Source organism: Felis catus, chromosome E3, assembly GCF_018350175.1.
Source record: "Felis catus isolate Fca126 chromosome E3, F.catus_Fca126_mat1.0, whole genome shotgun sequence".
In the NCBI taxonomy this organism is placed as follows: Eukaryota; Metazoa; Chordata; class Mammalia; order Carnivora; family Felidae; genus Felis; species Felis catus.
Window position 1 is genome coordinate 27,110,591 of NC_058383.1, and position 22,573 is coordinate 27,133,163.

A 22,573-nucleotide genomic window follows, 5' to 3' on the forward strand; every position below is an offset into this window, starting at 1 on the left:
GAAACCATCAAATGAGATGCGTTGTCTTGTCTGACCTAGACACACAGCCTGAGCCTGAGGCACAGCCAGGAAGAAATGGTAGACCGCTCACGAGAGGTGTCATGGACTCAACAGAAGGGCAACCAACTCTGGAGTTTCCTGAAGTCAGAAATTAGGAGGAAAGGGAACTGGAGGCCAGAGAGCTGAATCGAGAACCCCCCAGTCAGGTCTGATAAGAAGGCTGCTGGCAACATTTCAGAACTGTGTCCACCCCCCCCCCCCCCCCACATTTCCAGATGGAGCTGGCACTGTTTCAGAACAGGCTGCAACTGTACACAACCAGGCTTCTGAAATGGACTGCATGTTTGCGTCTCCTCCAAAATCCATAGGTTGAAATCCTAGCCCCACAATGTGATGGTGTTAGGAGGTAGGGGCCTCTGGGAGGTGATTAGGCCAGGAGGGTGGAGCCCTCATGAATGGTATTAGTGCCCTGATAAAAGGGACCCCAGAGAGCTCCCATGCCCCTTCTGGGATTGAGCACAATGAAAACTGTCAGTATGTAATCTGCAACCCAGAAGAGGGCCCTCGCTAGAACCTGACCATTCTGACACCCCCATCTCAGACTTCCAGCCTCCAGAACCGTGGCAAGTACATTTTTGTCATTTAAAAGCCACCTAGTCTATTGTATTTTGTTATAGCAGTCTGGACTAAGACACCTTCCCCTCACTGAGGTCTGAAAAGTGGTGACAGGCTCCCTGGAGCTTTTCAAATGCTTCCGGAAGCCATCAGGAAATGTTGAGTCCCAATGGCTGTCAATGCAGGGGCTAGTACAGGTCCAGCAGAAGCCCTGGCTCTCTGTCTTTGAGATCACTGGAATTTCTATTGTGACCGATGAGGCCAACACTAATGTCTATCATGATACGATTAAAAAAATTAAAGAAAAACCCTCAAAATTAGAAAAGGGATTCTTCATATTGAAAAAGTGGTTATTACATGATTGATGACTGTAGAGGATCTGTCAAAAGTTGATGTGGGTGTGTCCTGAAAGAGCCAGCATATACAGTTGTGCGGGTTACACACTGCACAACCCTAGTGGGACACCATCAACACTGTAGGTCTGAGAGGTTTCAAATTTTTTTTTTTTAAGTTTTCTGGAAAATGGCAGTGAAGGGTCTCGTTCTATCAAAATCAGTATATTGTGATGATTTTACGACCAATGGGAGCCAAGTGTCTTAGGGAAGAGCTGCCTTTTCTACTTTGCACAAATATGCTGTGTGGACTGCTAGTGGCAGTGTTGTATGCCTGTCTATTCCATACCAGAGGCCGGCTATGACAGCACGGACCCTGGTGGCAGATGCAGTTCTCCAACTTCCTGGATATTTGCAGTCCTGGATGTTTGCAGGACTATGTATTGGACCCAGCATTGCTTTGCAAAACCTTCGGCAAAAATTCAGCATCTGCTTTGTGCCAAAGGCTAGAGCTGGCTCTTACCTTGCTGAGGAACTTTTCCTTAGACACTCACCTCAGCAGGAAGCAGGGTATAGGAGTAAAATTGCTTCATTTTGGTCACCAGATCATCTGTGGAGAACGTCACATACTCCACAAACTTCCGGTTCAGCAAGAACCAATCCGAGCCTCCATCCACAGCAATGCCCTCTGGGATTCGCCGGTCCCCTAGGCGCCACATGTGGGCGTCACACTCCAGGAAGAGTCGGTCCAGACCCTGTTTTCGGATGAACCTGTGAAAGCCAAAGTAGCCCTTAGCCCAGAGGTGCACAGAATCCAAATGAAATAGCACAGTCATGTCAATAAAAGCATGTATTGACACTTACTGTGTGCCAAGTATTTTTTTTTTTGATGTTTATTTATTTGAGAGAGAGGGAGAGAAGAAGTGGGGCAAGGGGCAGAGAGAGAGGGAGAGAGAGAATCTCAAGCAGGCTCCACGCTGTCAGTACAGAGCCTGATGTAGGGCTTGAACTCATGAACTGTGAGATCACGAACTGAGCTGAAACTAAGAGTCGGACACTTAACTGACCGAGCTACCCAGGCACTGCTACTGTGTGCCAAGTACTGAGCCAGGGGCTCTATGTGTAGTTTGCCACTTTTTCTACACAAGTGAGACAGGTCTCTATGTCCCCATGAGGCAAGCACTGTCAATATGCCCATTTTATGGGTGAGGGCGCTGATTAGAAGGTTTAGGGGGCTTGCCCAGTACAAGTAGATGGCAACAATCATCTGCTATATCCACTTCTTCCCTACGGAACTTTTGAAATCGCCTTTTCGTGCCACGAATGCCTTAGCACTTTGGTGAATACAGCCTATGGATGCTCATCTTGGAATAATGCTCTTAAAGGCATACCTCAAATATGTAGTATTAAAAAATATTACAAAAACCCCAGTTATGATGTAATTCATCTGGTTTTAGATTGACACAAGAAAGACAGGATTACAAAATATTTTTCAAAACACCAAATTTGTGTGTGTTTCTTTTGTAACACATGAGATAGCAAGATCCTGTGGCAGGTCTAACAACTGGTGTAATTTTGCAGAAGAGGGGAGCATAAACGATACTTAGAGGTATACGCATCAATCACAGTGATATGAAAATACGTGATTCCTTACAGTTACCGCGAATACTGTTGTGGTTGGTTACCTCCATTTAGCTGGATTTCAATTAGAGTTCAGTGAAAATAAAGGCCACTTTCTTCCCAGCCAAAGTTGTGGGCCCCTAGAATTCTATCGGAGAACCCCAGATTAAGAACTCCTGCTCTGGAGTGTATACATATTTGGGATTTGCAAGGTGGGCAGAGCAGAATTGGCACTTCCTGTTTTGTAGATGCAGAAACCAAAGATCAAAGAGCTAGCACAACGGATGTGTTGGGAAGGTGGGCCAAACTAGAACCAAGCTTTCTGACGTGAACCCTCAGTTCCTTTGCAGTAGGAGACCCACGCCTGCTGTGTGCCAGGCACTGTGCTGGCCTGTTGCGGGGAAGGGAGAGGGAAGGATGTTGCTGTTCCTCAGGGTGCTGTCTCACTAGGACCTATAATCTCCTAACTATAGTCTCCTAACCCAGGGGCTTTGCTGCTTCCCCAGCTCCTACAACATAAAATCAACCATTTTAAAGCATGTAATTCAATGGCATTAATACATTGACCATGCTGTGCAACTGTCACCCACGTATTCTCAAAATATTTAAGCACTCCCAAAGGACACCCTATACCCATAAGTAGTCACTCCATGTCTGCCTTCCTTCTAACCCCTAGCAACTATCAATCTGCTTTCTGTATCTATGGATTTACCAACTCTGGACATTTCATACAGATTCACACATACAATATGTGGCCTCTTTGGGTCTGGCTTTCTCTACCAACAATAATGTTTCCAAGGCTTCATCCTGTGTTTCTGTCTACCCAGCATCCACTCCTCATTCTTCTGAGAACCACACCTTGATTTTACTTTGGACAGCCACCTATCTTTAACTCTCACTTAACTTGGGTTTGCGCCCCACCCCCAGCACCAAGCGGTGGCGACACGACCCAGCCTGGTCAGTCAGAGTATTCCATCTGCCTGGCTGCCATAACTGATTCAGGGATGGGTGAGTAACTCAAGCTAACTCTGAGATTGGGCCCTGGAGTTTTGCTGGATCTGCTGGGAAGGAGGGCTCTTCAAAGGCATTTTCAGCTGAGAGAATGTAAGCCTAGAGCAGCTGGCAGCCATCCTGTCACCATGAGTACAAAGGTTGTTTGACAGTGGAGGTAACACAGAAAACAGAGAGAGGAAGGGAAAGAGAGAGGGGGAGAAGGGGAGGGAGGGAGGGAGGGAAGGAGAGAGGGAGGGACAGTCTTGATGACTATGCTTGAGACCCTGGATCCCACTGTGCCTGACTCACCCGGACTCCTCAGTAACGTGCTTAGGGCATTTTGAAATGGGATTCTGTCATTTGCCGTTGAAAAAGTCCTATATATTCCTGAACAACTTAAACTTTTATCACTACCATGATGGATGTGAATCATCTCAGTCTCTAGAGAAAGCAGATAGCCATGGACGTGGCACATAAATACCTCTCTTCCACTATGCCAGTCTGCACCTCCATCATGTGTCTTAGAGGCCTTTGAACCTGCATGTCTTCAGATTAGAGTTACCAGTCCCCAACCAGGTAGATGCTATTATCATTAGAACTGACTCTGGATTCCTCCTTTCTGCTTTCCTCACAGTTCCTAGGACAGTGCAAGGCAGTGACTCGGGAAAGATCTACCGTGATGCCCAGACTTCAGGGTATAAAAGCTGTAGATAGTTCCATTGTGCTGGACATGCTGAATTCTACAAAGAATCCCTCCCAGTGTGTCCTCCCAAATCCACTAGCATCCACTGGAGGGAAGTGTGTGGAACCTCACTAATAAATCCATATCCCCAGTACTTTCCTCCTGCTTAAGGAGAGAACCTGCCCACAGATACTGGTCACTCACTGAGCATCATGATCAGTAATTCAGCATTCAGTAATCCACTCAATTCTTAGCAAAACTGATGAATGTATTAAAAATGTTGATGACTTCATTTTTTTAATATAATTTATTGCCAAGTTAGCTAACATACCATGTGTGCAATGTGCTCTTGGCCTAGGGTGTAGATTCCCATGATGCATCGTTTACATACAACACCCAGTGCTTGTCCCAACCAGTGCCCTCCTCAATGCCCGTCACCCATTTCCCCCTCCCCCCCCCCATCAACCCTCAGTTTGTTCTCTGTATTTAAGAGTCTCTTATGGTTTGCCTCTGTCTCTGTTTGAAAGTATTTTTTCCCCTTCTCTTCCCCCATGGTCTTCTGTTAAGTTTCTCAAATTCCACATACGAGCAAAAACATTATGATATCTGTCTTCTCTGACTTACTTCACTTAGCATAATACCCTCCAGTACCATCCATGTTGTTGCAAATGGCAAGATTTAATTGTTTCTCATTGCTGAGTAGTACTCCATTGTATATATAAACCACATCTTTATGTTGCTGACTTATTCTGCTGAAATGTGCTTTCCATCTACATGGTGGTGTAGCTCTACCAGTAACGAGTTGAGTGACTTTGGAAAGTGATGACCCTGAGTCTTAGTTTCCCTTTTGGTAACATAACTTTGGAAAGTGATGACCAAAGTTGGGCTAGGTCTGGATTGTAATATTAAATGCCTACAGGAGTCAGACGGATAATGGAAGCATCTGAGGCAGGCTGGGTAGAAGACCACAGGGTTGGTGGAGTCAGCAAAGTAGAGAAGGCAGTTTTTGACAAGCACTCAAATTCATTAAAAAAAAAAAAAGGTGCTCTGATTAAATAAAACATATCCCTAGCCTTGAAGCCAGCACATGGGCCATCAGTCATAACAACCATGGGTTAGGTAATCGTAAGGTACTTCCCAGCTGTGACATTCTCTAAGTCACTCTGTTATATCCAGGAAGAGGGGGTGGGGCAGGCATTCCAGACAGATACATGGGATCCCAGAGAAGGCTGACAAATTTTCCACAGACACACAGAAGATACAAGCCAACCAGAAGACCCAGGTATCCTTCCTAACACATTTCCAAGTGCAAATCCATGCTGTCAGCAAAGCCACGTTCTCTCTGGGAGTCACTCGAAGGTTTTCCAATATACTTATCGTATCACTCCACTGACACAAAACTCAGCTCTAACTGGGTCCATTAAAGGAAGCCCCTGAGTTTAGAAAAATAAAATCCTACCTCAGCTCTGTCTGGTGCTAATTATATAATAATATTAAATTGCAGACACTTAACCCTGCTTAAACCTTTGAATTTTAGGTAACTTCTATGAGAACTTAGGTGGTAGCCAAGACTAACTCACTCAGAGAGAGAAAGAAACAAAATTCAGGTGTTGAGGACATGCAAAAGTTTTCTTTCCATAGGCCAGCCTTTTAATTTTGTGTTCCATTATGTGGGAGAATAGCATCGTCTTGCAATTTTAATGTGATGTCCCAGACCATAATATCCAAATACAATATTTATGCAGTAATCTCCAAAATGAAATATTCATGGGGTGGGAGATTGGTTGCTATATTTACTTGCATTTGAAAACTGATAAGCTGCAAATGCATGCTTTGGTTAATTATGAGTAAACAGAGACAAACAATCCCCCCAGGTCTCAGTTCCTGGGTTAAGAGGGGCATCTGGACTGGGATAAAGCGGCAGAGGCCCAGAGTCTGGGTATTTAGCAGGGGAAAGGAATCAACTGCGTGGACAGTGATTTGCATTTTGTTTTCTACCCTATGCATTTGCCATCTCTTGAAAAAGGGAATGGCTGGAAATCAAGGTAAGTAGGCAAATACCTGGGTGTGCCTTTTCATAAATGTTGGTTCAGCAGTCAAGGGTGTGTGATTCTCTACCTGAGGGGTGGAGAGCAGATTTATTTAAGCACTGGGCCAAACACACAGAAGATGACCAAAGACACTCTCTTATATTTAGTTTCATTTCCAGATGATTTGATTATGTGAGGGCAACCGAGTCAACAGGTGGAATTCAGAGCAGACAAAAAAAGGATCTGGGTACTAATGATGACTCTGTCTTCGCAGATGGGGAAATATGGGGTTGGCTTGACTCTCTGGAATGCCAGTTTCCTCATCTGGAAGTTGAGTTCCATGACACCTGTGCTGACACCCTCCTGAATCAGCTGTGAAAGGCTGACAGATGAGGTTTACAAAGGTCCTTGCTAAGTATTCAGTAAACACTATTCATTCCAGCAATGGACTGAGCCAGTCATTACACAGTGAACCATTCTTACATAGCAATTATACCCTCCCAGAATCCCTCACATCTGTGACCACCATTTCATGCTTTATTTTTCTCCATAGAACTTAAAAATTTGTACTACTGTATACAAGGTATTTATTTAGTTTACTGTCTCCTTACTAGATGTAAGTCCCAAGAAGGCAGAGAGTTTTTTGCCTGTTTTTGTTCAAAGCTGTATCCTTAGTGCCTAGACTAGTACCTAGCATACAGTAGGTGCTCAATAAGTATTTACTGAGCCAATGAATAAAGGGAGGAGTAAAAGCCATGAAATTGTTCAATAAGGAAGTAGCAGCCCTTAACCAGGTATCTGATTCTTCTAACAAACATTTGAGACACAAAGGAACTCAATCCAAGAAGGTTAAGGGCGTTCCCCAAAGTCACACAGCTAACAGTCCTGGACTCGAATCCAGGTCTGGATGAATCCATGCAAGCTCTTAACTGCTCTGTCCTGATTGCCAGGGTCCTTGTAAAAGGATCCAAAGGGAGTATCTGAGAATTTTCACTACCTCAAAAAGACACGGTGCTGAAATGAGAAAACTGACAGAAAAGGGCTCATTGTTGGTCTTGGAAGAGCTCCCTGCCAGATGTCATAAAGACTTCTGTCTTCAGAACAGACTACCTGAGGGCAAACATGGAATCAATTGCATTTGGTTTTACCTCCTAGGATTTCAGGGAGGGGTGGTTTGCCTTCCAGGGACTTTCTCTACTGGCACGATATGGAACAAAGTCATAACTAAATAGGATTCTACTGAGATGTCATAGGGACCAAGTTCTACTCAGCTGAGCATCAAAGGAAATTGGATGGAAGGGGACAGGGGTCCTCATTCTCATCCGTGTGTGAAAAGGTCAGTTAAGAAACCTTCTGTAGCCTTTGAACATGATCTCAGAAAAGGCAGACAATGAAGGTCTCTTAATTCAGTTAATTCCCTGGCTACAGTCTTGGCATATTCATTGAGTGTGGAATTATTCCAGAACTGTCTCGTCCTATAATGAGTATGAAAAGGAAGAACTCTGCTCCTCAGATTTTACAGCGTGTCTGAGTAAGAAGGAATCTTAGCAATCAGTTAATATAATTAATTCTATAGATTGAAAAAAAAAAACCCAACACACTGAGAGGATGTATGATTCAAAGACATCCAAAGTCACATAGCCTAGGAAAAAAATCTCCCCTTCTTCTCTTTTCCTGTCCAGTGATCTGTCACTGAATCCAGATTACTCCTTTAGCCTAAGTACAACCTAAGCATTTTAGTTAAAAAATAAAGTCATGGAACAAAGCACGAAAGCCCACAGTGTATGAAATCAGCCAGCTATGTGAATGTGCTGACATGTAACAGCCGTATAATGCAGGGGCCAAGCTTTGGACTACACAATTCACTTGCTGGGTAGGCCACCAACCTTGGATGACCTGAACACGTAACTTCACATGGAAAATGGTGATGATAATAACACTTACTTCAGAGGGCTAGTGCAAAAGTTTAAATGAGATTATACATAGAAACGGCTTAGGGTAGTGCTCAACACACTGTAAGTGCTCCATAAATATTCACCAAGATGCTTAATATTTTTCCTTCATCAAGCTACAAATTTAAAATTTCTATCTCTCCTCTTCTCTCTCCTGTGATTTGGTAGACAGGAATGGGCAGGACACCTCCAGAACTAATTACACACCTCTATGTCCAGAAAAAGCAAAGATATTTCAGCACCAAGGACAGAAGCCCAGAGCCCCACACAAACAGTGAACTTCATCTCCTGTGATTATTTTAATAAGCAATGCCCATGGTTGTGGTAGTGGAGGTGACAAGGGTCATGGGCACCTTTCTAATTCTGTCCGAGCAGTATGAATACATCATCTTTTCATGCTACCAGTCAGCAAGGATTCAGCTCATTGGGACCTAGTCTGGCAGCTCCACAGAGACCCTACTGGCTGTTTCTTTCAGGCCCAGGCTGGGTTGTCCCCTTTCCTGACCTAGGCTGGGGTCAACTGTTATGCCTCTACTCTGAAGTACCTGGAAGAACAGGGGGCTTGGAGCATTCACTCGTTCAGCAGCTCCAGAGAGCATCTTCACTACCCCAGGTCTGTGTGCTGAGAATCTGGTTGTGAACAAGATGGACATCATCCCTACCCTTCTCCATCTTCCAGGGAGAGACATAAAAAATAGAATAACACCTACCATTTATTGAGCACCTGCTACTTTCCAGATCCCATTCCTCACACTAAATCCATATTCTCTCATTTAGTCTTTACTACAACCCTAGGAAGGTTCATTTTACAAATGAAGGAACAGAGACACGGCTAAGTAATTTCCCCAGAGCCATACAGCTGGTTAGTGCCAAGGGTGTGATTCTAACCTTAGCCGTCAGGCTCTGGACCCCACACTTTTAGCCGTTGAGCTATAATCCTGCTCTTAATAACTAAGTAAGTAGACACAAAGAGCCACAAAACACATTAATATGTAATTAGATGTTTGTGATAAGTGCTATATAGAAAAACTCAAGGGCGCAGTGACAGAAAATAAAGAGACAGAGACGTCATTAGTGAAGATTGTTGGGGAAGGGCTTCACTGACGAGGTGGCATTGAAGCTTCATGTCAAGGATGAGGAGGAATCAGTCATCTGAAGATTTGGGGGCAAGAGCTTTACTGGGGACCAAAACAGCATGTGCAAGAGCTCAAATGAATGGAAAGAAGTCAAGGTGGCTGGAGTGAGAGCCTTGCTGACACATCTGAGCAGGTCAACTGCGAGAGAGGCAGACCCTACCTGGCGGGAATGCATCATTTACCTGGATATGGCAGGAAGCCCCACAGTGAACATGCTGAGGGAATCAGCGTGATACAGAGGCTAGGAGTACAGACCCTGGGGCCAGATTTCCTGGGTTCTAGTCAGCCTCCCCACTTATAATCTGTGTGTTTAACTTAGCTAGCCTCTGGGCTCCCATCTGAAAACTGAGCCTGACAGGACTGCATTTCCATCATGGGGTAGTTTTGAGACTTGCAAGAAGTAACCTCACTAAGGCATTTAGGACAGTCCCCGGCACACAGGAAACCCTTCACATGTGACTGTTATTACTGCCTTGTGCGAAGAAAGTGGACTTGTGTTTGATATCCAAGGGTGGGGGAAAAAAGAAGACTCAAAAGAGATGCCAAGTCAGGGGCCCAAATCCTGGGACCCAGAATCCCCTGACTTGGTAGCCATATGGTTTTCATGGTGCTTGGTGCCCAATCAGCTTCTACTTCCAAGAGGCTAAAGGTCCACTGAAGGCTAAGTGGTTTTCCACAATTTTTCACACATTTTAAAAAACAGTGCTTATTGCCTTTTGTTCTGTTTATAAATGTAATGCACATCCTTCACGGAAAACTTAGAAGAGAAAGAGAAAGCAAAGAAAAAAAAAATCAAAGTCCACCTCTCAGAGATGACACCCTGAACATACTTTTGTCCTAGTCTTTTGTCTAACTTCGATGTGTATTGTTTTGGAAAAAGAAAAGTTCCCAAGTTGACCTCAAAACGCATGTGGGGGCCAAGAAAGGAGATGCATACACAGCTTTGTGTGGGTGCTGGTGCAACGCAAAGCTTTATTTTGACATGCCTGCTATAATTGGATTAAATACAGTGAACATGCAAACAGTGATAAATGCACTGGTTGGGTTTAAGAAAAGCAAAGGGGAAATGCAATCTGCTTTCCCCATTGGAAATGAGATATTAATTATCTCCTCACATCAATCATGGTGCTATAAGACAGCTGGGGAGAGAGCCCATCTCTTGATAAGCAAGTTGGCACCAAAGGGCCTCCTGAGCACAGATTTGCTTGGAGGAGGTTCCTGGCCAGGCTCTCAATGGATTTGCCAACTATTGGCTAAACAGTTGCCTGTTTATACATCAAGGGAGGTGTGGGTCTGAAGATGAGTTCAATGTCAGAGAGAAAGGGCTGCTGAAGCTGCTTGGCTGTCATTCTGGTGCCCAGCCGGGGGGAGCGCTGTTTAGAGCAGGTGGGGTCCAGACCTGACAGCTGGAAGAAACTTGCTGATGTCACCTCCAACCTCAGGGCTGGGACCCCTCCTGGTTTCCTACTGGTCTAGCCTTCTTACCCATCAAACGCTAGTTTCCATAAGAATTGGAGGAGTGCTTGCAAAATGTTAATCATATGTATGCCATTTTCAAGATTCTTCTCCATCATCACTGTCACTAAGTTGACACGCCCAACTAATTGTTACAAGAGTTTATCCCTATATTCTCCCATTGAATTCTTCTAACAACTCTGACACACAGGTGCTTGATGTCACTCAGCCAAGGTCATACACCTAGAATCCAGAGTGTGGATTCCTACCTGCTGTGCCAAGTGCTTTATGTATAGCACTTACAGGAAAGCTCCCTTAATAATTTTCCCTAAATCAACTTTGAATAGCTTCAACGGTGTTTTTTTTTTTTTTTTTTCAAACTGAGTCTTACTCTCAGCATAACTTCTATGAAACCATGGGGCAGACGGCTAATTCTATCAATTGTTGTTGATATACTTGAGATCAGTACCTAGCTTTCCCAGCACTCCTGTCTGTGAAGTACCTGAATCCACCTGTCACGCTACGGGTGGATGGGGAACACTTTGGAAGACACCGACTCTAGAAAGGAGGAGAAGAACCTGATCTTTCCTCTCCTCATCATTTCAACAATACTTCTGCTTAAAGTTAGCAGGATTCTGCTCTTTCAGTTGTACGCCCCAAAGGCAAAACTGCAGGTCCTGTCAGATGTGGTCATGAATCACGGCGTGATAAAATCAGGCCTTAAAAGCCAGACCGAGCCATGTTCCAGTCCCAGCTCTGCGGTCTGCTTGCTGTGGAACCTTAAGCAAGTAAAATCAACTCTCTAAGCCTCAGCTGTACTCATCTCGAAGATCTCACTTGCCAAGTGAGCTGGGAATGAGACAACACACCAGAAAGTGCCTGGTTCAGGGCCTTCCCAGGGTCAGCGAGGACACTCCGTCCTCCACAATGCCCATCTTCCTATTCACATTTTATAAAGATGAGGAAACAGAGGCTTGGAGAGTCAAAGCCATCTGTTGAAGTCCTATGGCCATCACATGAGCAAGCCAGCATTTCAACACAGGTGCCAGGCCTCCAATGTTCATGTACCTGCCCCTGTACCACAATGTGTCCCTGGGCTCAGCATGGGGACCTGTGGACCTTGGATCAGCAAGAGAGCTCAGATGGACTGAGGCAGAGAAAGTGTCAGAGGAAACCCTATTCTGGCTGGTGGAAAGGATCTTCCCTTTCTAGCCCCTATCAGACCACCCCCTGCCCCGGGCCCCCGCAACAATCAGGTTGCAGACATTTGGGAAACTTCTCCAATGCTCCCTGAGCAGAAGCGAGGAGTTCCAGGGTAACTGCAAGGACATATTTAGTTTGCAAGGACATATTTAGTCCCTCAGTGAGCTTTAGGACACCTGCTTCTGCTCACCCTACAGAGGCTAACTGGGAAAACAGTAACTGTGCTGCGTGCCTTTCGTTGCATCGACTTTATTTTTGGAGGAAAGCAAGGAGAAATGGTGAACACAACACTCCCCTTCATTTAATTACAGGAACAGTCAGGACCAATTTGGCAGCTATTAAAATATTAGTTTGCCTTTATGCCATCCCTGCGGAGCAGGAGCTGGGAATCCACACTGGCTGCCAAGGGCTGGAGATGGGGACAGAAGGTCAACACTGCTATTAGGAGCCACGTGGAACTAAAAACCGAGGCACCCTGTGGCCTATTTTGTATCTTACTGCTTGTTTTTGGTCCCTCCACATCGTTTGATCTTTTAAACTCTTTGCCTTTGTCACAATGTCTTTTACAAGGGCTGGTCCAGGAGCAGAGAGCATCAGAAGGAGAAGTGCCTCCGGAGACCATCTTATTCATCCACTTTTCTTTTTTCAAAGGGAGAAAGGGAAGCCCAGAGAAGCAGAGTCGCTGCCTGAAAGCCACCCAGCATCCTGGAGGAAAGCAGGCCCAGAATACAGACAGGCTGCATCATACAAGGGTTATGAGCTTGGGCTCTGGGGACACAGGCACCTGGGCCGGAGTCCTAGCACTGCTGTAACTATGTGGGCTTCACCAAATTACTTCACCTGAGTCTCAGTTTCCCCGTCTCTAAAACGAAGCTACTAAGTCACCATTGGAGCCAGAAAATCCAACCAACACAAAGGAAAATAGAACTAAGCAAGGGAGTCAAAAAGTACACACTTCCAGGTGTGAAATAAATACGTGCTGGGGGGAGGTGATGTATAGCCAATAATACTGTACTGTGTATTTGGAAGTGGCTCAGAGAGTAGATCTTAGATGTTCTCATCAACAAGAAAAAAAAAATGTAACCATGTGGGGTGACAGATGTCAACTAGACTTATTATGATCATTTTGCAATATATACAAATAACGAATCATTAGGTCATACACCTGAAACTAACATAATGTTGTATGTCAATTACATCTCAATTAAAAAAATAAAAAGATTCCCCTCAGTGAGCTACTTGGCTATTTGATGTGTTTATTTTACTTTAACCCACTCCAGGAATAGTAAATAATTAAATGCCCCCCCCCCCAATAAACAGGAAAAGAAAAGAACTAACAGAGTCCAGGTGTGATTAAAGCATTTGAACTGCTTGATCTAGCCATACTGAAGTCAGAGGTCAAGGTTTTCCTTCCATTAACTTCCTTTACCCACTTAGTCTAGTTTAAGCTGGGTTTCTGTCATCTGCCACCAAGGGTCCTTTTTAACACATCACCCGTGCAGGGTCTGCAGCCTAGCCATGCCCAGCTCTGGGCGATGGGGAGGGGACAACAGAAGACGCACAGTGGCTAGGGTTACTCATCAGCAGGTGAGGCCCCAGCTGACAGAGAGGAGAGGGTGGCAGGTAATGGCTCATTTTACTATGAAATTAATACTACATTACTGCCCTTCATTCATTCAAGTAAGAGAAAACCAGCCAAGGGCTCATTCCTGGGTAGTGGAGTATGGGAGCTTTTCTGTTCGGAGATCCTTGGGTTTTAGTTTTAGCGGGAAGTGCCAACAACATCTTAGCCGGAACCTTTATGTTGTTCTGTGCCATGTGGGTATTACCTGTCAGCTACTGACGCACATCCACCAGACAGGTATTCACACACCCAGTGGGGGTAACTCTGGCCCAAACACCATCTATTTATTTCTCCCACCACAATATTTTCATCCTACACTTATCATAGCCATGACATCACCATCATCATCACCCCCATCACATAGGGCATCTACTATATGGTGGATGCTTTATATGCAGCATCTCATTTAATCCTCTCAACCCCAAGAGTGTAGGCCTATTGCTATTTCCACTATAAAGGTAAGGGAACAGGCTCAGAGAGGTTAAGACACCTGTCCAATGCAACATAGCTAGGACATGGCAGAGCAGGACTCTGATCCAGGAAGTACAACCTCAAGGCCCACGCTTTTAACCTCTGTGCTACATACCCAGTCCCAAGCACTGGGCCTAGAAATAGTGGACAGAGAATAAATACCAACTAGGCAGGAATAATAATACCAGGGTGGATAATAATTCAGACACAAGTCTATCAAATTACAATGGGCTCCTTTCTGATGAAACAACTTTGCACAAAACACATATTACAAGGTTACCTGGAGGTAACCTAAGGGCCTAGACACTAACATCTGGGCCAGTTTTGATAACTAACACCTGAATGGAATCTTGTTCAGCTCCGCCTTGCTCCCATGGGCTTTGGGCTCAGAGAACTGGGTTCAAATTCTAACACTTACCAATTGTGTAACCTTGGGAAAAATCATTTAGACTCCCCAAAACCCCTTTCTTCTCCTGACAAATGGGGATAATGATTCTTATTTTGCATTGAGTGGCCCTAAGAATGAAATTGGATCCCACAGGGAAAAGGTCAGCGGAGCAAGGGCACTTATCAGGAATGATAAGTGTTATCAGGAACACATCATACAGTGGCTGTAATTCTTGATCTACCCAGGCCTCTCTCCCTTTCGAGGTGGGAACATGCTCACGATAATCTGTAAATCATGCTGATTTACAGAGCATCCTCAAGTCTGGGGGCTCCTTCTAAATGTAAAAAATGCAGGCTGTCAGTAGGATGGGAACAAGCTATAAACAGCTGGATGAAATCAGAGTTAGAATTTAGGCAATGACACAACAAAGGATTCTGGGGTTACATCTGGAGAGCTCAGGAGATGGAGCTCAAGGCTACCTTCTGGTCCCCCCCCCCCCCCCCCCCCCCCGCCGTAGGTAACTCGGTAAACTGAGTTACAGAGCCAGCCAGAGGGCAGGTCAGTCAGCAGTTGCACAGAACGCCTGAAGCAGACTACAAACTGAAATGCCAGTATGCCAGTGGGGGCCAGGTAGGGAAGGGGCACAGGAGAGGACAGGAGAACACGGGCTTTGTCTATGACCCAGGTGATAGCCTCCAATGAGAAACCTGAGGCCCAGAGTCAGTGGACCTTTGGATCTTTTAAGATGAGCTGGAAGTGCCTGGGAAACATTGCTATTTTTAAATGGGGCTATTCATTTTCAAATGGAGCACTTGAACTGAAACAAAACAAAACAAAACCAACACAAGAGCCAAACCAAACAAAACACATTAACGAGCTAAAATTATCCCATGTGCTGCCAGGTTATGGTCTGAGTTCAAAGCTAGAAAAAGCTGCCAGCATGTCAGTGATCTGGGCTGGTTGTTTTTTAATGGTGTTTGCCATCAGGACAGTGAGGCCTATCATGTGATCTCCCCTAAAGGGGGCGCTTGAGACTGAATCCCTCGTAGCTGATCTCTGGCCACAGAGATATTGACTCTGCTGAAAGTGGGACTGCAGCATGCTATTTGTGGATCCAGATTGGGCTTCTTGGTGCCTTGAATCCCTGCCAATGTCTTGGGCAGCAAGAGTGAGGCACTGGTGAGGGCAAAGGGTGGGAATCAGGATATATGAGCTCAACTCCATGCTGGAATGAGACTCTTTTTCACCAGGAAGTAAGTTCCATGAGAATGAGGATTTTGTCTTGTTCAGCTCTAGAAGGGTGCCTGGCACATGCTTGGCACTGGGTGAGTGTTTGCTGAATGGCTGACCCAATGAATGATCTGGGGCCATCACTTAAATTATGGGGCTCAGTCATCCCACCAATAAAGTGGGAATGAACAATGGCTGCCCTACTTACCTCAAAGGGTTGCCATAATGAGATAATGGACCCAGGAAAGTGCTCAGTGTGTGTTTGGGGGGGGGGTGTAAAGGGCTATTACGAGAGGAGATGCATTTACTATTATCCCTGTCCTTGGCTGACGGGAAAGACTGCTGCAGACACGACATGGAAGGGGCAGGGGCCCACCTGAGCCATGCCTTCCTCCTGTCCTCTACTTTCCTCTAGGCTAGCCTCAAAGGAAGCCCCAAAATGATCACTCAGATTTTCATTTCCATTTTGCACATGGGTAGGGGGAGGATGTGCTACCTTGCATTGTCCCGGCCGTGTGACTTCAGGAAATTCATATCTCGGTATCGGGAGAGAAATGCCACCAGCTGGTCATTCGTCCTGTGGAAACAAACCAAGAGGAAGGTCAGGGTCCTCCAGAGACCATGGACACTTTCTGAGTCTTGGCTCCCTTCGTGGTCACAGAAATAAGGTCCATACAGGCTAATAAAGCATCTTCTTTCATGGGTCACCACCCAGGCTTACCACACTACATTAAAAGGGGATATTAGCGTGTTTGTATCCTACCTATCCTATAGCCTGTACACTCTTTGAGTATAAGCATACTACCTTAGCTGTTCTGGAATCTCCAGTGCTCAGCACTGGGCGTGGCAAACAGTAAGTCATTAGTGTGTAGCTCAATTCGATACACAGCAATCTCAGGGTCTTTGCACGTGCTGTCCTTGGGAAATTCTGCCTTGTATCTTTCCAGGTCTGGCTTGCTGTTATCATCCAGGTCTCCTTTCAAATGTAACCTCTTCAGAGACGCCTTTTCTGGCCACCCAACCTAATGTGGCATCAGCCTCCCCCACCCCCATCTTTATCATATCCCTTTATTTCCATTACTATTTTATTGTCACCTGCAAGTGTTAAACTTGTTTACGTTATGATGTAAGCTCCATCAGGACAGAACCTACTGGGACTTGCTCCTCACTAGCACATGGTAGGAGCTACATTAATGGTTGCTGGATGAATGAATACTAAGTCCTTGAATAACCAGTGGGCTACCAATTGAGAGAGCTTTAAAAAATATGAAGTGCGATTGAAACAGATGACGTCGTTCCCAGTATTGTTATCCCAAATTTATCGCCATCAATCTCCGTGCAGGCAGTGTAGTCACAGCTAATCAGCTTGTGCATACAGCTGTGACAGTATTTTAAAAGGCAGTCACACGGGTCTCCATCTGCCAGAAATGCAGTCGCCTCTTCTGCTGAATAAACCCAAACAGGTAAACGGTGCTGAAGTGACAGCTCCTTTATCATCTGCTCTGCTCAGGAATTTTTACTTAGAAGGAAAGGGTTAACCATTGTTTCAAAGTGGGAGACCAGATGGAGGGGGTGGAAAGGAAGGACACTCCTGGAACCGAATGGAGGCTCTCAGAACTTTGGGGGGCAGGTAGGTGCCTTAGAAAGCAATGCCTGGGCTCTAGAAGCAGAAAGGTCTAGAGGCAGATCCCAGCTCCACTCCTGACCCAAGGGTGAGTAATTTAACATCTGGGTGGTAGCCTTCTCTGAACCCCCCTGACTGCCCAGCAGACAGTAGGCTCTCAGTACGTATATAACGAATGGATAGCTGGGAATATTTAAAGGGCATATAGTAGGTGCGCAATAAATGCAAAGTGCTTTGCTCCTTCCACCTGCCACCATCTGGTCTAAGCAGCCCCCACGCCTCACTCTTCATTTCCCTGCAACTCCCTGCAGCCGCACCACTGCAAGCCCCTATTCTGTGATTGGATGACGCATGCTGACCAACTCATAATTCCAGCGGAGGGGGCACAAAGCAGTCAAGGGACGCTGCAGTGAAAACAAGCCCTGCCGGTGTCCCATCCTATTACTGAAATGAACACCAATACACAGGCGGCCATTCTGGCGGTAGCAGAGAGACCCCCGTCTACACTGAAGTAAATCTGATAGGAACACGCAAGCCAAGCCCTGCCGAGGCGCACAGAGGTAAATTCCAGGGACGCAGCCAAATGGCTAACCCCACGCATCTGCAAAACGGTGCATCTCGTGTGTGGACAATCCTGCCCACATGCTCCAAGGTAAAGCCCACGTGTGCCTCATACCAAGTTACAGACAGCCATGGGCAAAGGGCCTCCCGAAGTTGCGGGGAGAGGTGGGAACAAGATCAGCCCATAAAAAAAAAAAAGAAAGCAATCTCTCTTTCCAGACCCTCAAGAGGCCCATTCGATCTCCGTGTCTCAGCAGTTCCTGTTTACCAACCCCCTTGCCACTCTGGGACAGTTCATTATCGTCGTCCTGATGAATACGGGGACAAGTTAACCTCTGAATGGGTCCCTGGCAGCAGGAATAATAAATAGGGCCTCTCAGCGGCCTCAGAGGGAGGATTGAAGGGGCCGGGCCGGGGCTCCTGGGCCCCCGTGCGCGAAGCCTCAGGCCTCCCAGGGTCAGTGGCTGCAGCTCCATTTGGCAACCCCAGAAAGCGCCTTTCAGGGCCCTGAGCTGGGGCCATTTTCACATTTACCGCTTCACCGAGTCCCCATCTGACGGGGATGAATAGGCATTTAGCGAATTTACTTAGCGATGCTTCCACATGAAATCGTCTCAAAAGATGACATCTTGGGGGAGGGAGGGCGGCTGGGGAGGGGGCTGCGGATTCCAGGCCCAGAGCCCGGGGAGGAAGAATGCGGGGGTGGGGTGGGGGTGGGGTAAGGCTGCCTTTCAAAGCAAAGTGCTGTGTGCCTGGCTTGGCTGGACTGGCGGGGTCGAGGGGACCCCTAACTCCCCCTCCCTGGGCTCCCTCCACCGGCCCCCTCACTCTCCCTCTCTCTCAGAGTAAAAAGCTTGCTCTGCACACTGAAACCAGTCTCCCAGCCCTTCTTCAAGGGGACACGCAATTCGGCTGGGGCCCAACTTTCCTATCACTGCTTTCCAACGCCTGTCTATAATTGCCTACATAATATTTAGTTCTCCTCAGATAATTAACAGCTTGCGATCTGTTGACATTTTACCCAGTTCCAGCCTCTCTCTCTCCCTCTTTCCCCACCACATACGTTTCTCACTCTTCCTCTTCTGGTGGAGTCATGTGCCAAGTGGCTCCCACCACTCATCACTTGTGCCTGTCCCTACCTCTTGTGAAAACCATTAGGAGACATGTTTCTTCGTCCACAACCACTCCTCTATGACTGTGACTCTGGACCCCTCACTGGCAGCCTTCGTGGCCACTGGGATGTCTTTGTGGAAATACGTAAATAAGTAAATGTTAAAATAAGTGATTTATTTTAATAAATAAGTCATTTATTTCAATTAATAAATTGGCTATAATATAAGCAAACTTATTGGAACCATGTGAAAATCTTTGTTGAAATGAGGGAATAAGTGAATGATAAATAAGCTCCAAACATTAAAAAAATTTAAAAAAAGGGGCTGCCTGGGTGGCTCAGTTGGGTAAGTGTCTGACTTCGGCTCAGGTCATGATCTCAGGTTGGGCTCTGTGCTGACAGCTCAAAGCCCGGAGCCTGCTTTGGATTCTGTGTCTCCCTCTCTCTCTGCCCCTCCCCTGCTCGCGCTCTGTCTCTTTCTCTCAAATATAAACATTAAATTTTTTTTGGAAATAAGCTCTAAACCACGACCATTTATGAAATTGTCCACCATGCCCCAGACCCTGGAGCAGATGTTTGCCACATTTTATTGCATTTAATATTCACAAAAACTCTATAAAATGCGAGTTTCATTCCCAATTTACAGATGGGCAACTGAGACTCAAAAATTGCCGCTTAGTGAAGCACAGCGTCAGGATTAGAATCTGGATCCAGATGTCAGAGAGTGTCATGCCCTTTGCTACTAGACTGTTTGCGTAAATGAATGAGTGAATGAAGGAAGGAATGAGTGAACAAATGAGTAAACGAATGAATAAATGAATGAACGAGTGAACGAATGAGTGAATGAATGAGTGAACAAATGAACAAGTGAATGAATGAGTTCCATGCCAGGTGTAGGTGCCCAAATGCCCCCCTATTCAGAGCCTGGTCTTTGGATGAATGCAGTAACTCAGGCTCCACCTCGGACCTACTGAGTCAAATTCTGCATTCTAACAGGATTCCCAGGGGATGTGTGTGCCCTTTAAAGTTTAAGAAGGGCTGCTTTAAGTGAAGCATGAATATGATAGTTAATTCTCTTCCTCTTTTCCTTCTTCATCTTTTCCCTAAGGCCTGCTCCTGAAAGCCTGGACTTGCAGCGAGTTACTTTCGTCTCAGTAAGCCTCAGGTGTTGGGAGTATTAAATAAAATAATGCCTGAAGATCTGTGCTGTAGCACCGGGCATATAGTAAGCCCTTGATAAATGTCAGCTGTTATTTAATAGTATTATTATTGCCATCTTGAATATCAGAAGCTTAAGACATTTTGAACTGGAGACAGCAGTATAATGACCCAGCCAGATTTGAACTTGGAAAGCTTTCTGTGCTTAAGCCCCAGGGGATGCCCTGTGGAGCATGGTTTGGGAAATGCCCCATCGCACGGACCTGTCTCCTCTCCCGGCTGGTGTAAGAGTTAGGAACTGGCTCCCGGGGGGCCACCTCGACACTGTGTGTGTCTAAGATGCATAATGGTTCTGGGCAAGAGGACACACAGAACTGGGGGGGGAGGAGGACAGCTCAGCTCTCAGGTCCCTCTAGTACCCGGGTCACAGCCAAGCCTGCCTGCTGGCAGCCTGAGACAGGGCGAGGAGGGAACGGGGACCTTCTCAGCCTCCACTTGGAAAGAGCACAACACAGAGCCAGCCCTCAACTGCTCTACGTTCCTCCTGCCCACCAGGCTGTGGCCCAGAACCCCCTTCTCTGATACAGGATGCTGAGAAGAATCTGCCAGAGGTACTCCCGACGACCGGCAAGGCAAAAGCCAAGCACAGAGTTTTTGTGAATGTCAGGACTCAAGACTTCCACCCGCTGATGCTGCCGGGTGTGTGCAGACCCCGGGGGCACCAGATGGAGGCCTCGTGGATGCGGCGGGTGGGCCATGTGAGGAGCAGAAATGTGTGTGGGTGGCAGGGGGTGGAGGACCAGGGCACTGGGCAAGCTGATCGTGCTGAGGATGGAGGCACCTTCAATGTGAGCTCAGAATAAACACGCCGTATTTCCCCAGCTTCTTCCACTGCTCTATCATCTGCACGGTTCTTTCAGACGCATGTTCAATTTAACGTTCAATTCAATAGCGCTTCAGCTTTACCCTATGTGACAATATTTGCAGTATGTGATGTACTTTTTTTTACAAATCTTAAATTCTGGTAAAATACACCTAACAGAAAATGTGCCATCGTAACCATTTTTTCATGTTAACAGTTCAGTCGTATTAAGTACCTTCGTACTGCTCTGCAACCACCAACCACCATACCTCTCCAGGACGCTTTGTATCTGGCAAAGCTGAAACCCTGTACCCATTAAAACAAGAACTCTCCATTTCCCCCTCCCCCAGCCACTGGAAGCCCCTGTTCTGCTTCCTGTCTCCATGAACACACTCATAGAGGAGTCAAACTCCAGGAACCTCCTATAAGGGGGATCATACAGGACTTGTCTTTTTGCGGCTGGCTATTTTTCCCCTTAGCACAATGTTCTGAAGGTATATCCGTGTCATAACGTGTATTTCCGTTTCGAGGCTGAGTAATTCCGATACACCATTTTTATGTCCCCCCCCCCCCCCATTACACATGAAAAGCAATAATGACTACGTATCTGGGTACCTCCTAAAGCACCTGGGCCACCAGGGGCATATGGAGAGCAGTCAGCTGTCCCGGTTTGTCCAGCCCTGAGAGGGGATCCAGGACACAGATGTTTCAGTTTTAAAATCAGATGGTCCTGGGACACCTGAGTGGCTCAGTCACTTAAGCGTCCAATTATTGATTTCATCTCAGGTCATGAACTCACGTTGGAGCCCTGCATCGGGCTCTGTGCTGGTCATGGAGCCTGCTTGGGACTCTCTCTCTCTCTCCCTCTCCCTCTCTCTCTCTCTCTCTCTGCCCCTTCCCTGCTCACGTGCACATGCGCGCTCTCTCTCTCTCAAAAGATTAAATAAATAAATATCAGATGGTCCTGGCGAACCAACTTGAGCTGGTGGCATACATGTCTGCTGAGAGCCACGTGACCCCAGAAAAACGTCATACTCGTCCTTTTCTGAGGAGCCCAAGAGTGCAGAAAACCATGCTGGGGAAGCACGTAACCCTTCCCTATGCTTCTGAAATTACCATTCTGCAGCTTAGCCCACAGCAAGACAGACCAATTAATGGCAAGAGCAACAGAAAGAACAGCATCTAACACTTGAGGGCCTGCAGTGGGGACCACTCTCCACAGCACTCTGCATCTGTTAACCCACTTAGTCCTCACGGCACCCCTATGAAGCAGGTGCTGGGACACTCACACCCCTTGTTATTACAAAAAGGGGAGCGTGTGTGTCCATGGCTTTTTTATGTAAGGATCTATCATGCTGATCTGTCTAATCGGCACATAAAGTAGACTTCATCCTTCTAAGGGCGACACAGAATCTCATGGAAGGGACACAGCCAGTCTCCTAGTGATGGACATTTATGTTGTTTGCTTCCCTTACAGATACCGCTCCTAGGAACCTCCTTGAGCGTTTCTCTTTCCTGTATGTGGG

At 46.3% G+C, this 22,573-nt stretch overlaps 1 protein-coding gene across 3 annotated transcripts in view; it reads right to left on the bottom strand.

Annotated features, from left to right (window-relative positions):
* XYLT1 (xylosyltransferase 1) overlaps window positions 1–22,573 on the bottom strand; it is a 313,185-nt gene that overhangs the window by 31,197 nt on the left and 259,415 nt on the right. For all 3 annotated transcript variants that reach the window (XM_023246430.2, XM_045047341.1, XM_045047342.1), the window contains exons 6-7: window positions 16,228–16,308; window positions 1,502–1,718 (exon numbers count right to left, since the gene is read on the bottom strand). In XM_023246430.2, the coding sequence (XP_023102198.2) occupies window positions 1,502–1,718; window positions 16,228–16,308 (298 nt within the window). The remainder of the gene's footprint in view (window positions 1–1,501; window positions 1,719–16,227; window positions 16,309–22,573) is intronic.